Below are 15,653 nucleotides of genomic sequence, written 5' to 3'. Positions count from 1 at the left end.
TGTTGGTCTACTGTCCTGTGAACACAACATCAGCAATGCTCCGACTGTGTGTGGTCCTGACCCTGTGCATCATTTACACCGCCTGGAACTCAGGTTTGATTTTTTTTCCCCCCATTACAGTACACATTGTATTCTGAGCATGTAAACACAAAATATTTTCAGTTTAAGCCACATTTAATAATTAATCTGACCTGTGCTTTTCCAGAAGAGGGACGTCATCCTATTTCATCCCTTTAGCTTGTAGTTTAGACAAGTTTATTCGACATTATGAGAAGACGCACATCAAAGAAAGCACATTTCTGTATTTCAAGGATAAGACGCACACAAAAAAGCTCAAGACTTTGAAATGTGCAAGCTCTGCAGCTTAGTGAAGATAGAGGTCCAGCTAATAGGAAGTAAGACATAAGCATTTCAGGTTTGTGGTTTGAAACATTAGACATTTTTCACAGAAGACATTTTGACATGTAGGGGGGTTCACACACTCTGGATACATGCATCCTTTTCACCTTAACTTTCTATGCAGCCCTACTTTGGATTTATTCAGAGTCACTGTGAAGTGGTTGCCTGTGTTTCCATATATTCATGAGATAGGTTTTAAAAAAATACAAGGTGGTTTTAGGGGTTAAAAGATGAGACTTTACTGTCATTAATCTACATTCAGTGCAGTACATAGAGGAATAAATTAGAACAAACCAATGAAGATGAGGTGCAGACAGCAAGATATAAAAATAGATACAGAGCAATATACATAATAAGAGAAAAATATAACTACAAGTAGTGTAAATAAATGTAAACAAAAGTAGGAAGGAAATTGTGTCTGTTGTTTTTGATGGATTTAAAATACAGTATGTTATAGCTACAAACAGTAGGTGGCGGTAATGTGACACTTACCGGATGCAATCCGCCGAAGAAGAAGGAAACCCGGAAGTAGGATGTGTTTTCGTTTTTGTTGCGGCGGGAAATCCTGTTGAGGAAGTAAACAAACTAACGTTACGTGGTAGGTTTTAAATTAATTGTCTAATCTAAGCAGTGTTTTGTCTGATTATAACATCAGCTAACTGTGCAGCATCTCCCTTCAAACCCGACATTAAACAGGTTACATTAAAGGCTAAACATGCTAACCTGACTTAGCTTCAACGGAAACCCTTACCCAGCTGTTCAAGAGAGAAAAACCCGACTAAAGGTGGTAGTTTACCTCTTTAAAGTCCAGTAATGTTATTATAGATCGGTTTATTGCGGTTAGGTTGCCCTCAAACGTGTTGACAGTGTTTCCCTATTACAGTTATTGGATTATTAGTTTGCAATAAGTCAGTGAGCTGTACCAACTGACAAAGCTTTATACTGTTCACTGTTTCAGGTGTGAAACAGCCAGGGGTCACCCCTGTGTTCCCAGGGCCCTGTGTGTCTTTGTAGGAACTAACATTGTCAGAGATTGGTCAGGGTTAGCTTTGCAATTTGTGGTATTAGTAATAGCAGAAAAGGAGATGAACATTTGAAATGCAGTTTGAACAGTCGAAATTCGTTCAGCCACTGTAAAGACACCAAAATATAAATTCAAGAAACCTGTCATGCCCAAAAATTTGATTGTGTATGCTTAAAGGAGTCTAATATTATAGGTAGGCTGTAAGAGATAGGTGGATGATTTCAACATATTGACCCAGGGACACATACATTAAACATTTGATGGGAGGAAACATCTCTAAAACATTACACCCTTTTTAAAGGGCTCCTTAATGAGTCAAATTAATAGGATATTGTGCCAGGGATCATAGGACCCCAGGAACACACATACACTTATTGATATAAATGGTTTGGATCATAATACAAACACTTCTCAGAATAAGGCTGTACAATTCAAGAGCATCACAAACGGCATCTCCCAAAATGACAAGATTAAAACAGTTAAACAAAAACTAAACTTAACCATGGATGTAGGATTTATTGTAATGATGTTGTATCACACTGCATTAACAGCTACCTTGAGCTGTATCAAGTTAATAAACTGGCAATGAAGGGCTGCAACTGGGGGACACACTGCTTTCTGGAGCACAAAGTTGGCTTTGTTTTTTCAAGTAATCTATAAATCATGTCTGTAAAAAAACTTCAACAATTATCAGATAAGTTGTTGATTAATTTGCTTTTTATTGATTAACCAGCTAGGCTAGTAGCTAGGAGATACAGCATAAGATGGTTTTACTGAGACAATATGTTACATGCAAGTTTTCCAGACTCAGCTCAGTGAAGATATATATTTTAATCTTACTATCCTAAGTACTAGCATTAACACTGTAGCATAATGCACATTTTTATTTTATTTTAAAGATTTTCATTACTGCATATTTATATTTCATACTCCTATTCTTATTTCTTATAATTCTCTATTCTTTACATCGGAGTGACTGTAACGAAACACACTTTCCTCTCGGGGCATCAATAAGGTTTTTCTGAAATAAACAAACACCACCTTTATTATTTGACATATTAAGTGCTGTCTTCTCTGTAATTCTCCCTCTTCCTCCAGGTGAGACATTTCGACGATGCCGTCCAAACAGCAGGATGCGATCAAATCTGACATCTCCCCAGTTCTGTTCATGACCGTCGAAGGTGAACCCATGTCTTTCTTCTTGCGGCCGGGTCCTGCTAAACGCAAGCTCCAGCCGCTCATCATGTCTGGAGGAGGGATGTTGTCCAAAGTACAGCAGCCAGGGGCGATCCTGCTGATCGACCCAGAGGAGAGAGCCTCTATACCTGAAACTGCTGCTCACTGGTGCGTGCTGCTGGACTGGGACGCTTATAGAAAGTGTTCACTATATACTATAGCTGTTGTTTGTGCACTGCCAGTATTCTATGGCTCATTGAAAATAATGCCCACCCAGACAGTAAAACATTTTGCTGTGTAAGTGGGGGCTTTAATACTGTTACTGGAATAATGTTTTATATAACGTGTCTTATTATGTGAGGTTTTATTCCTTCTTTTTAATGACAAGGCGCTTTTAAGTTTTAGCACAGTGAGCTGAAGCATTGTCGTGTGTCCTGTATGTATATGATGAGCTAGATAATTTAATTAAGAGCAAAGTGTTACTTTGTAACTAACTTTGAAAAATATATTTAAAGCACAGAAATAAAGCTGCTGTTTGTTTTCCCCTCAGGTACGTGTCCACGCAGTACATTTACGACTGTATTGAGAAGGATGAGCAGCTGAATTTAGAGGACTACAGGTTAAATCCTGGTGCGGCTCCGAGACAGTCTGCTCGACTCAACAAAACCAAAGAGCCGTCTCCTGGACTCTCAGGAGGTATGATGTAAAGACTGAGATAAATTTTTTGTCAAGCATCAGAATTAAATCATAAGAAAAACACTGGTTTTGTATGTTTTAACATTTAGTATCAAATTGGGAATTTATGCTACTCTGATTATTTGTTTTAAATTTACTGATATACTTGCTGTCATCCTTTCATTATAACCAGGCAGGGTTCCCTACACCACTGAAGATGATGTTGCCATTTTGAGTTACGTTAGCAAGCACCTGAAAGAGACTGGGGGAAACCGGCTCTGGCAAGAGATGGAGAAGCAGCAGGTGACAAGTCACAGCTGGCAGTCGATGAAATACCGTTACAGAGTACAACTGGCAAAGAGACAGTCTGAGGTGATGGAGGCGGAAACAACTGAGGACGACACCAAGGCAGCAGCAGAGGGAGAGACCAAGGTAATTCACCTGGAAGGGATTTTGTCATATGTTTGTTTGTATCACAAGTTTCATTCATAAGTTACACAAGACGCACAGGTTACAGTGTAACTATACAATGGTCAAATCCAGTTCAGTGCAGCAGTCCTGCATTAAATGTAAAGCATTTGTGGAGCTTACCCCACACATGTAAATGCATGTGAGCAAAATATGAGACATCTTTCAATATAATATAGTTCTCACAGCCAGCGATCAGCATGTCCAAGTGATACCAGGGAAACAGTGGTGTTATGTAGCATTTGTGGGACATGCCGCCTTCTGCAGGTCATCCAGGTTTGTCTGAATGAGGGCAAGATTTCCCTATACAGTAAAAAAAAAAAAAACAAGTCCAGATTCGTACACGCTTGCATCCACATGTTCATGCATTCACACACACACAACCTCACAAACATTCATCACTAGTCCAATGATACCTTCCTACAACAACTGGTTCATGAGTTATGAAAGGGGGCTGCCAAATAATATAACATAACATTGTGTTTTTTCCAATTTTACGACACAGTGCAATAGCTGCTGAAAAATTTGGAGAGCTTCAAAATAACCAAAGCATTGTGGGTGACCCCTCATACCCCAGACACTAACTTCTAGAGTCACTTCCCTCCAGCAGGAGGCTGCGGTCTATCAGGACCAAAACCTCACACCCGTATGAGTTTCTTTTCATCCGTAGCTGGCCTCATCAACAAGGACTCTTAATTGCTATTATATCTTATTATTATCTGTCTTTATACGTTAGTTAATGCAGATATTCACACTGTGACATCCCCTGATGAATATTTTTGCACATCCTGCACAAAACTGTATATCTCTCTCATTCTAAAACAGTTATATTGTACATATTTGTTATATTTTTTATATTATCTTTTCATATTTATTGTATTTTTTTCTATTCTATATTATGGTCTTGACTTTTGTATTACTTTGCTTTCATAAATGTTAATTGTATGCACCAAACACCACAGCAAATTCCTTGTCAGTGAAAACCTACCTTGCAATAAATCTTATTTTATTGCTGGCTGATGTCACCGAGGCTGCAGGGGAGAGTGTATTTTTTGATACGACCACTGGGTGGAACCAAATTAAGAAATACATTCAAATAAATAAATTGTACAAACTGTAACTATATCTTTATCTTAGGATCCCCTTTCGCACCAACATTAGAATTGGTTATTCTTAGTGTGGTCCACAAATACACAATAGCCACATAAACAGAACAAATAACTCATCTCACTGAATTAACAATAAAGTATGGAAGAGAGGCAAGATTATTATCCTTTAAACAAACATTGAGCCAAACACAAAATTATGAATCAATCACAATTCCTCAAGAATTCATAGCAAATTAGATTTTTCTTCTTCATATAAATAAACAGCAATTCCTAATAAATATAATAATATAATATAATTCTGGTCTGAATGAGTTTAAATGATATATTCATCCGTCCTGTGCTTTCATGCATTTAATACCAAGGACACAGGGTTTTAATGCATTAACATATGTTGATTACTACTGTTGCTACTTTCTATCAAAGTGAAAATTCAGCTTTGAAATACTAGATTTCTCACAAAGGTACAGCTCTCTAGGATCTATAAAGATGTGAACCCAACATGCGACAGGTGTCACCAAGCACCTGTACTGATCGTCCTGCTTTACAAACCTGCTGGAGGGAAATCGTTACATCATGTTGAAGGTTACTGGAAAATCTGTTGAGCCTAAGACAATGATTGCACTGTTTGTTGCTCCACTCTGTTCCCTTGAGGCAGCCTCTGAAGCCTTTGTCAGCCTGCTAGCCAGACGCTTGGTATTACTTGAGAGTAAGTCTCCAGAACCTTCTTCACACACACACAGCATAGATAAGGGAAGTCCTTAACTTTGTCAAACTGGAAAGAATCAGGAGCATAATGAAGAGCTCCCTGAGGAAATGTTGCATCATGTGGGACATCTTTTTTGAGTATATACGAGAGCTGGACTTTCCAGATATTCCTGAATGACTGATCATGTGTTTTAGGGTCATTAAAATGTGATGTGGCAGGCAGTTGTTTGAACAAATGTACATATTTTTATTTTTATAACTAATTTTTTTGTTCTTCGTCTTGGTGAGGGTACTGATATGATTTGTAGTATTTGTTTTGTTTTAGTCCTGTCTTGGTTTTGTTTTGTTCTTATTTTACTTATTATTGTTTCATCACCATTGGATCAACCAAATATTGCTGTGTTTTCTATCTGTTCTATTTAAAAAGATTTCATAAACAGATTATGGTGTTAAACGAGATAAAAGAGAAATACTTCCAGACGTCTCATTCATCATTTATAGACATGAAGCCTGAAGTTTCTTCTCTGTTTGCTCCCAGGTAGAAGGAAACCAAGAGACAGATGTTGAAAAGCCCTCGAGTGCAGAAGATGCTGCTTCTCCTCCGACACATCCGGCAGCAACAGAAGCTCCTCCGACACATTTAACAGCCACAGAAGCTCCTCCGACACATTTAACAGCCACAGAAGCTCCTCCGACAAATTCAGCAGAATCAGACCTAACACAGGTAATAAACCAGAACTCACTGCTCTCAACAAACACCACAGTCAGTTTGTGATTTACTTTATTTAAATGAGCAGAACTGAACAGATTCGGTGTCTCCACAGATAGATGTCCAGTCGATACCAGCTGAAAGCACACAACCAGAAACTGTAGAAGCTCAGACATCCATTTCTCCTGAAGACAAAGTGGAACATGTGAACCCACTGACAGATGAACAACCAGCTGAGAGCGCACTAGTAGAAAATGGAGAAGCTGAAACATCCGACTCCCCCCAACCTGAGGGAACGTGTTTGGACCCACGCACAGAAGCTCAGCCCATTCCGGCTGAGAGCGCAGAAACAGATGAAACACAAACAATCATCTCTCCACAAAAAGACAGTGTGCCAGAGGACTCTCCTCCAGCTCAGCCCGAGTCCCTGTCCGACACCTCCTCTCAGGAAAAGCCCAAAGAGAAGCAGAAGGCCTCTCCCAAGCCTGAGCAGCTGCAGCGTCGATTAACACGCAGGCAACTGGTGCTCGAGGAACCATACGGCAAAAAACTCAGATCATCAGCAAATTCTCCGTCGTCATCTCCCCAGCCCTTAAAGAAAACAAAACCAGCTGTGAAGTCGCCTCTTCAAAAAGACACAGCAGAGCAGCCGCCTGCTAAGAGAGCCAGAGGAAGGAGTGTCACAGCTGCTGCGGAGAGTCAACAGGAGGAGAGTGGACATGCTGCCGTCTCTGAAACAGCACAAGCAGGTTTGTTATATCTCCATCAGAGTGGGACACAGAACTTGTAGACTAGGGACGCACTGATTTGACTTTTTCAGCACCGATTCCAATACGTGGCCTTTGGACAAGGAATTAAAGTTCAAACTTAAACCCTTTTAAATGCAGCAACAAATTGGTCAAATCTTAAAGAGGGAATAAAATGACAGACTAAACGAAACACACACAGGTGTAATCAGACATAAACATGGATTTGGATTAAATAGAGCGGCCCCTTTATCACTGATACCTGCTTTTTGAGTCAGTATTGGCCTGATATCAGTAACAGATCAGTGCATCCCTAACAAAGATAGCATCTTAATATCTTCTACAAACTTTTATAATACAGAGGTTCGAGTAAAATGTTCAGTCGGGCAGAGTGGATGATCTCCTCTCTCTCATCTTTCCACCTCCATCACTGTTTTGCAGACGTGGAGTCAAACTCAGTGCCACAGGAAGTAGAGAAGAAGAAAGAAAAGAGAAAGTTGGGGATCCTGGAGTTGGCTACGAAGGAGTTTGAGGATGAAAGTGAGGTAAGACACAGCAGAAAATATCACATTTATAAATGTGCTATGGTAAAGTAATAGATAATTCTTGTCAAAAGGTTTCAGAGTATTTGTTGATTAACTAATCAATTAATCAAGCTCTAATTGCTGTTATATTTTACTTTATCCCTTAATATAATCTGCTCAGATGTTCTCCACAAATAAAACCCTGTTTTGGGGCTGAACGCAAAGGCAGTGTCAAAGGACTGTATTATTTTCACATGGAAAAATCCTCAGTAGTTCTTTAAATATTTAAACTGTTATTGTTCCCGTCTCTCAGTCCGAGGAGGACCGAGCCTCAGATCCCCAAACTGAAACAGTGACTACTCAACCCACATCAACAGAACCTCCACCCTCCACGTCAAACAAAGCTGCAGAAGCTGCTCCCGCACAGTCCAACCCTGAACATGTACCCAGCCTTCAGGAGAACGTGCAAGAGGCCCAGGCCACCAGCAGCAACTGCCTACCAAAGACAGGCTGCCCTGATGCTGCGGCTGCTCAGCCTGCTGCCACTGAGGCTGTCAGTGCACCCTCCAAGGCCCACCTGTTCATATTCGACAGTGAATCTCAGGAGGACGACTCTCAGTCCATTATTTGTGCAAATCCTAAAGCTCCATCCAAACCACAGCCAGCAGTGAGCCAAGACGCCGCATTTTCACTGACTCAGGTCCAGTTGGAGGAGGACAAGCAGCGAATCAGAGAGCTGATGAAGCAGACAAACCAGGTGAGCACTGTGGTGCAGGAAACAGCAGCATGCTCACTTTAATTTCACTCCACAATCTTCCTACACTTGTACAGATACAGTCAGTATTTGTGGAAACGCCCACGAAACACCACATCCTTTTATGCGGAGGGGGGAAACAAAGCATTTCCTGCCATGCAGAAGAGTTGCTGTGTGGCTTACTGCACTTCAAATAAACTGAAATATCCAGAGTTAAAGGGTAAAACAATCACCAGCTGTGGTTTGGTTGGAATAAAACCTAAATTCACCCAGTTAGATGTGAAAATATGCTGGCACTATACAGGCTAAAATTACTGTTTATTTGAATGGAGTCTGGTGGGTTTGGCGATGGTGATCTTGGTGGCTCTTTCTGGTTAAACAAAAAGGATCTCATGCTTCATCTAAACAGTGTTAGATTGTTGAGCCACTGGTAAAAATGTTGTGAGCCTCCAGGGACCTGTAGTTCTTGAGGTTGCAAATCCCTGCGTGATAATGTTACAGCACATCTTCAAAACATAAGCTAATAGCACTGAGTATTGTTAGTGCTGCTATACTGCCTTAAAACATGCATGGAATTCACTAAAACATGCTAGCCTATTACGTCACAGTGTTAATGACTGTAGGTTACTGATATTATGCTTTCCCAGCATTTACAGGCTGTGAGAAAAGACTGTTTCCCCCCTCACTGACTCCGCCCTATGACCACACACAGACTGTATCTATATGTCGTTTATTCTTGGTTATATTATGTTAATAATTTCTGTCTCATTTTTGTTCCAGGACTTGATGAGTGTGACCAAAGCTCTGTTGAGGACCAGCGGAGACTTCTCTGCTGCTCTGGATCAGCTCTTGAATCCTTCCTCCATTTCAGGACCACTTTGGAATCACTGTGACGACAGTCTTTTGGTCTTAGCTGACCCCGTCGGCCGACAGCAGCTGCAAGAGAAATACGGTGAGGAGGGCGTGGCCAAAAGAATCATGTTCCTCGAGGTAGAGGGATGAAAAGAAAGACAGGTCAGTGGAAGTGGAGAGGAGGAGGATAGCAGATCTGGACATAAGGAGTGTACTTTGTATATTTAAGATAAAACATCAAAAACATTCAAGGTTTAAACCAGATGATTTATCTTTTAAATGTTTTTATGTAGATTAAATAGAAACTATGATTTATGCCGTACTCTATACTTTTAATGTGTTTTAATATGAAATTACTATTTTATTTGTTTTTAATTACGTCAATGTTGGTTTTATGAAATAAATCTCCTTTTTGTATGTTTTGTGTTTCACCACTTATTCTGAATTAATTGCATTTAAATAGTAAAAGAATGAGACTTCAACAACAAAAAATGTTCTTCTGATGACCAAGAAACCATTTTGTTTACAGAGACACTAAGTAACTACTATATATAAAATCCCTGGTTGCTTAGCCATCACCAGTTTGTCAGTCTGGATCTGGAAGTCCCACAGGATCTCACAGGTCTTTCAGTCCAGCTTCTTCCAGCCACTGGTAGGATTTCTTGATGTAGGACACTTCTCCAATCTGTCGGTGGTACATGCTGTGCAGGGGCTCGTGCTTCAATGATGGTTCATCCTCCTCTTCTGCTGCCTGAGGTATTCACTTAGCAGCTCATCTCTGGGGACTATCTCCCTGATGTATTCCTACATCTTGGTTGTTTCATCCTGGACAGTGGCTCTGAAGCTCACAAGTCCTCGGCCCCCCTCGCTACGCTTCATGTAGTCTCAGGGTGAAGGACTTGGGATGAAACCTTCCATGCATTGTGAGAAGCTTCCTTGTCTTGGCCTCTATCTCCTCCTTTGGCCAGCGTATTATACCAGTGAGGTATCTGATGTCTGGCAGGGCGTATGTGTTGATGGCACAGACCTTGTTCTTTCCGTCCTGCTGACTTTTCAGGACCTGCCTTACTCTGTGTAGGTATTTGGCTATGGCTGACTTCCTTGCGGCCTCCTCGTGGTTCCCATTTGCCTGTGGGACCCCAAGGTATTTGTAGCTGTCCTGAACATCTGCGTTGCTCCCCTCGGTTCTGATCGTCTTCCCTCTCTTTGACACCAGCTGACCTCTCTTATCTAGACGGAATGACATTCCGATGTCACTGCTGTAGATCCTGGTGAGGTATCTGTATCACTTTGACTTCAGCATAGACTGTACATATTATCAAACTACACATAAACAAAGCAAGAGTTTCTTCAAAATTATAAAAAACAATGTACAGTTTTGATCAATGAAGATTATGCACAAGGGAAGCATTTCAAAATGTGTCCTTTGCTTTTGCTTAGAGAGACAGTTCACTCCAAAATCAAGCACATATTTTTCCACTGTAGGGCTTTCTATCAGTCTAGATTGTTTTGATGCAACTTGCTGAGTGTTGGAGATATCAGCCGTAGATATCTCTCGAATATAATGTAAGTAGATGGCACAAAAAAATATATATTTATATTTGAGAAAATCAAAAGCAATGTCTCTTCCCAGAAATCATGACCCGGTTCCTCGAGATAACCGACCTACCAACCCACCAACTGTATCATTATGCCGAAGGAAGCGTGCATCTACTCATGGGTGAGTGACTCGTGTTTAAAAAAAAATTAATGGCGTCCTCTTCATCTGAACATAATATTAGCTAGCTCATTGGTGCTAGGTGAGCTAGCAGTAGATGCATGCTTCCTTCTGCACAACGATACGGCTGGAGGGTGTAGTTCAGCAGAAAGAAAATAGTTCCTACATCAAACTGCTCACAACAAGGTCTGTGGATTATCTTGAGTAACTGCATCATGGTTTCTGGAAAGAGACATTGCTGTTGAGTCTTTAAAGCCGAATATAATCTAGTTCCATTGTATTCAAGAGAAGGCAGACACTCTGCAACTCGTGAAAACAATCTCTCGTCATAAATACAAGCAAAAAAAAAAAAAAAATTCTGGTAAATGGACTGCACTTGTATAGCACTTCTCTAGTCTTCCGAGCACTCAAAGCGCTTTTTACACTACGTCACATTCACCCATTCACACAAATATTCACACACTGGTGGCTGAGGCTACCATACAAGGTGCCACCTGCTACTCAGTAACCATTCACACGCTCTCACATATCGATGGAACAGCCATCAGGAGCAATTTTGGGTTCAGTATCTTGCCCAAGGATACTTCAACATGCAGACTGGAGGAGCCGGGGATCAGACCGCTGATCTTCTGACTGGTGAACCTCTGAGCCACAGCTGCCCCACACAACACATAAAGCCAAGTCTTTAGATTAGAAGAGTTTTTACTGAGTTGAAAGAACTACCATAAAAAAAAGAAACAAATTGGCCTTATTTTTTTATCCAATCCACCATTTTATTTCATTTTCCCCCAATATCAACTGAGTACATTCATTATTTGTTTAAACAACCTGCCCCAGACCCACATGAATACACTGTATCAATAGTTTAAACAAAAATCATAACAAATCTAAGAGAGAAAAAGCAATTAAATTAAAGCAGACAAATCAACCACTTAAAATGAAACCAATAGGACGCTTCCTGTGATGCAACTGAAACACAAAGATCAGTATCCAATACAGTTCAGTAGACTTTACCCTAATATGGCCACAAGTATTGCTGCACCTTTAATCTCCCCGTCATGTTTATGAAATTAAAAATAAAAAAATAATGACATTTAACAGCAAACAGGTATGAACGATGAACATGTGAAACCGTATGTTGACACGACCATATAATGAACCATATAATCCCAGTGCCACACGATTAAAAACCAATCATATAAAACCCTTTTTAGTACGAAACGCTCACATCCACCCGCACCTAGTTTACATACATCAATGTCACATACTGGTTGGTCAGGTACGAACCCGTTTAGTAAAGCAAAAAAACATACCAAGGTCTCCAATAACAGCACACCATATATCCCTGGATTTAAACAGCTACATTTATTTTTTTTTGCTCAGCTTTTACCTGTAAGGTCTTTAGAGGATGCTTCCAATCAAGCTACATTCATTGAGGAGGGTTGCTACCGTTTGATCAACTGGATGTCGTTTGAATGTGACCTGCTTCCAGAGAAGTAAATGGAGATAATACACTTAATGTGATACCTCAAAATCAGGTAAATGTCTGCAACTCAAACACGTGTGTGGTGGTCGGCGTGAACGAACACTGAGACTGAGACTGAGAGTTAGTAGGAGTCATAGCTTGATTTACATCTTTGTCGTGTTACTGTACACTTTGCTTTGGTTGGCTGGTTAGTGTGACGGTGGTGTGGTGTGGTGTGGTGTGGTGTTGGCTACAATCTCAACACGGGTTGTTAGGCCTGCAGCTGTTTCTGGATGTCACAGCCATTCAATCAATAAATAATGATGTCAATACAAAGTACAGTACTAATAAAAAAAAAATGGCTCTTTGTTACTTATCAGGCTGGTTTTACATCAACACAAGATGATATGAAGGTTCTCTGTGAGTGAGACAGTTCCTCACTCTTGTCTTATATAGTCAATTAGTGTCTATTATGGGTGACCGTATATGGTCAATAAGTGACCAAAACGACCGGAACAAGTTTAATAATCCTGCAAAAATTAATAAAAGCAGAATATGGCAACAATAACACACTTTTTGGTTAACACAGAATGATTAAAAAACAGTGAAAAATACATTTTTATGCCACAAATACAATTAATTAATTATTAATTAAATTCATTAATGATTAGGATTGATGCAGTCTGCATTGCAGCTATTTAGTTCAAAAAAATAATGTTATATAAAAAAAAGACCCATAGCTCCTTTCCCCCCTGCACAAACATGCTGAAATAACAAAAGGCCTGCATTTTTAACATTCTGCTTCTGTAAAACTTCACTATAGAAGTAGCACTTAATCTTTGATCCAGCAAACCGTACGTACATGATAATAAAAGGAGGTGATTAAAAGATCACTTCTGTCCCCATGCGGCGATCGTTTTTCTTTTTTTTAATGCTGATCCAGTGAGACGGCACTGAAATGCGAAACCGTGAGACATCACAGTCTGTTGCAAAGAGACGTAATATGAACAAAAAGGCCTCTGGGGTATACGATCACATGCCTACAGCCCTCTATGTACAGTCTGACACTTTTAGCTCCGATTCAGATGAGACAAAGCTGAATGTGCAACATGTCTGGAACAGAGTCCCCTGCAGGACATCAGGTGAACAATTAGTCACAATTAAACTGCACATAAACAAAGCAAGAGTGTCTTCAAGGTAATAAAACAACATATGATTTTGATTAATGAAGATTATGTGAAAGGGAAGCTTTTCAAAATGTGTCCTTTGGTTTTGCTTAAAGGGACAGTTCACCCCAAAATCAACAATTTATATTCTTCCTCTTATCTGTAGCGCTGTTTATCAGTCCAGGTTGTTTGGTGTGAGTCGCTGAGCATTTGTTGATAACGGCCATAGAGATGTCTCTCCAATATAATGGAACTAGTTTGTATTCAGCTTGTGGTGCTCCAAGTGCCAAAAATTACATTTGAAAAACTCAACAGCAAAGTCTCTTTCCAGAAACCATGACCCGGTTATTTAAAATAATCCAGACCTTGTTGTGAATGTGAGCAGTTTCATTTAGGAACTATCTTCTTTCTACTGAACTACACCCAACAACCTTACCACTGCATAAAAAGAAGCAGTTTTTCAAATGTAATTTTTGGCACTTGGAGCACCACAGGTCCCATCTTGTTCCATTATATTTGAGAGAAGGCAGACATCTCTACGGCTGATATCTCAAGCACACTGGCTCAAATCAAAATAATATACATTGATAAATAGTACTACAGGTAAGAGAAAAAATATGTATTTCTGATTCTGGGGTGACCTGTCCCTACAATGGAGGGCATTGTTTGGCTTTGATAACTTTAATTTGATTTCTTATATAAAAACTATTGGATTTTAGCCATTTAAAATAACATATCTTGATCTGCACTTGATAAGAACAATGTTTGTTCTATAAAGAACATCAGAAACAGAACAATGTGCTGCCTGTTTCAGTAGCAAGACTGGCAGATGTTGATGATTACAGTCCCTTCATGAGGGGGCACTGTTCCAGTTTTTACTGTTGATGTCCATGACAAAATAAAAATAAAAATAAAAATAAAAATAAAAAAAACAAATGTCCCATACTGAGATTAATTCACGCTTAAACACACACACAAAATAAGAGTTCTCAAAATAATACATAGAAAACACCTGCTTTGCTTAAAAGGCTAATCGTATTGGTTTGAAGAGAAACGAGGAAAGGTGAAAGCCAGTCCGTAAATAAGGCCAGCTAAATTGCATAGAACTTCAGTAGTGCACTGATGCATCAAAAGGCTGTGCTCCTTTCCTCTGTCAACTTTGGCAACTCTGCCGAGTTCCCTCAGAAACCACCAGAACTCCAACACCATTTGTATCCACTCCTTGTTTTGTCTCCTTGGCAGAAGACACTTCAACCCCAAACAGTTTAATTTGGACCGCAAACAAAAACAAAACAGTACTCCAATTGAGGGGCAGAGATGTTTTTCAATCTTAACTAAACATTAAAAAGTATATGCAAAGATGGATGTGTATTTTTTTGTGAATGCTATGTGGTGGAGCACAATATGTACTATTTTCAATTCCTTTAGAATAAAGGACATTAATAGGGTAAGAATTTGTACAAAAGACTTTTCAAGCAGCTTAAAACATTCGAGAGTTTATTTTTCTCTCCCCTAAAATGATGTGAAGCTCTGGACAAGGATCCAGCGAGGCAGCAGTGAGGAAGAGAGCACAGCTCGGACTCTATTTGCACCCTTTCACCTTGTGAAGCAAAGACGCCCCCCCCCACCACTCCTAAACAACAGAAATAGTATAAAAGCACCGGTTCTGGGCCTGCATCAGTGAGCACGACCATCAGAACTTTAACAGGTCAAACAGGCCCAGATTAAGTTTGCCCCACCTCTCTAGCAGGGTGGAGCTCTATACATATTTGACCCCTGTGACAATGAGGGGTGTTTGGGAAGAGATGGGCCAAGGCCCGGCTATGCAGCCATCAACTAACAGGGACTTCAGCCTCTGCATCCTTGTCCGAGATCTCGTCCTGGATCTCATCTGTGTTCCCTGAGTCGCTGCTGGCCACGGAGCTGAAAGAGGGAGAGTTCCTGCCGCCTTTAATCATCCGCCGACACGTCTCCATCTGCACGTCCAGACCTCTCTTCATGCTGCACATCTCCATGTATTCGTGCAGATGTCTGTTCATGTCACTCTTTGCTGTGGCCAACTCCATCTAAAAGACGGGGTTTAACAAAGAGAGGATGTAAGAGACGGTACAGAACACATTTGGGACAAATATCCTTTTGGGGGGCTCAACTAATGTGAAAATAA

The 15,653-nt window shown here is 40.2% G+C and overlaps 2 protein-coding genes across 3 annotated transcripts in view; one reads left to right on the top strand and one right to left on the bottom strand.

Annotated features, from left to right (window-relative positions):
- The first annotated feature begins 910 nt into the window (after positions 1-910).
- Positions 911-9,558, top strand: terf2ip (telomeric repeat binding factor 2, interacting protein). Of its 2 annotated transcripts, XM_078169431.1 has the most exons (10): positions 911-997; positions 2,522-2,767; positions 3,150-3,295; positions 3,468-3,706; positions 6,095-6,223; positions 6,254-6,280; positions 6,381-7,014; positions 7,453-7,556; positions 7,849-8,292; positions 9,070-9,558. In XM_078169431.1, exons 2-10 carry the CDS (start codon positions 2,538-2,540, stop codon positions 9,289-9,291), a joined length of 2,175 nt encoding a protein of 724 aa, XP_078025557.1. In that variant the 5' UTR covers positions 911-997; positions 2,522-2,537; the 3' UTR covers positions 9,292-9,558. The 2 variants fall into 2 exon arrangements, with proteins under 2 accessions (XP_078025557.1, XP_033481887.2); XM_033625996.2 differs by having other exon boundaries at positions 6,095-6,280.
- A 2,048-nt stretch (positions 9,559-11,606) lies between these two features.
- iffo2b (intermediate filament family orphan 2b) overlaps positions 11,607-15,653 on the bottom strand; it is a 44,261-nt gene continuing 40,214 nt past the window's right edge. Inside the window, exon 8 of the mRNA XM_033627273.2 lies at positions 11,607-15,555. Within this exon, the coding sequence (XP_033483164.1) occupies positions 15,322-15,555 (234 nt within the window). The 3' untranslated portion in view covers positions 11,607-15,321. The remainder of the gene's footprint in view (positions 15,556-15,653) is intronic.

This window comes from Epinephelus lanceolatus, chromosome 1 (genome assembly GCF_041903045.1).
Source record: "Epinephelus lanceolatus isolate andai-2023 chromosome 1, ASM4190304v1, whole genome shotgun sequence".
Taxonomy (NCBI): domain Eukaryota; kingdom Metazoa; phylum Chordata; class Actinopteri; order Perciformes; family Serranidae; genus Epinephelus; species Epinephelus lanceolatus.
Note: the sequence above shows the minus strand (reverse complement) of the source record. Positions and strands in the feature narration are given on the sequence as shown.

What these genes read in the sequence shown, in the direction of transcription:
- terf2ip (XM_033625996.2), top strand. Translation starts at nt 2,538, where the DNA reads ATGCCGTCCAAACAGCAGGATGCGATCAAATCTGACATCTCCCCAGTT. An exon ending in GTCTCCTGGACTCTCAGGAG is followed by an intron (nt 3,296 to 3,467) that starts GTATGATGTAAA and finishes CATTATAACCAG; the next exon opens with GCAGGGTTCCCTACACCACT. An exon ending in CAGAATCAGACCTAACACAG is followed by an intron (nt 6,281 to 6,380) that starts GTAATAAACCAG and finishes GTGTCTCCACAG; the next exon opens with ATAGATGTCCAGTCGATACC.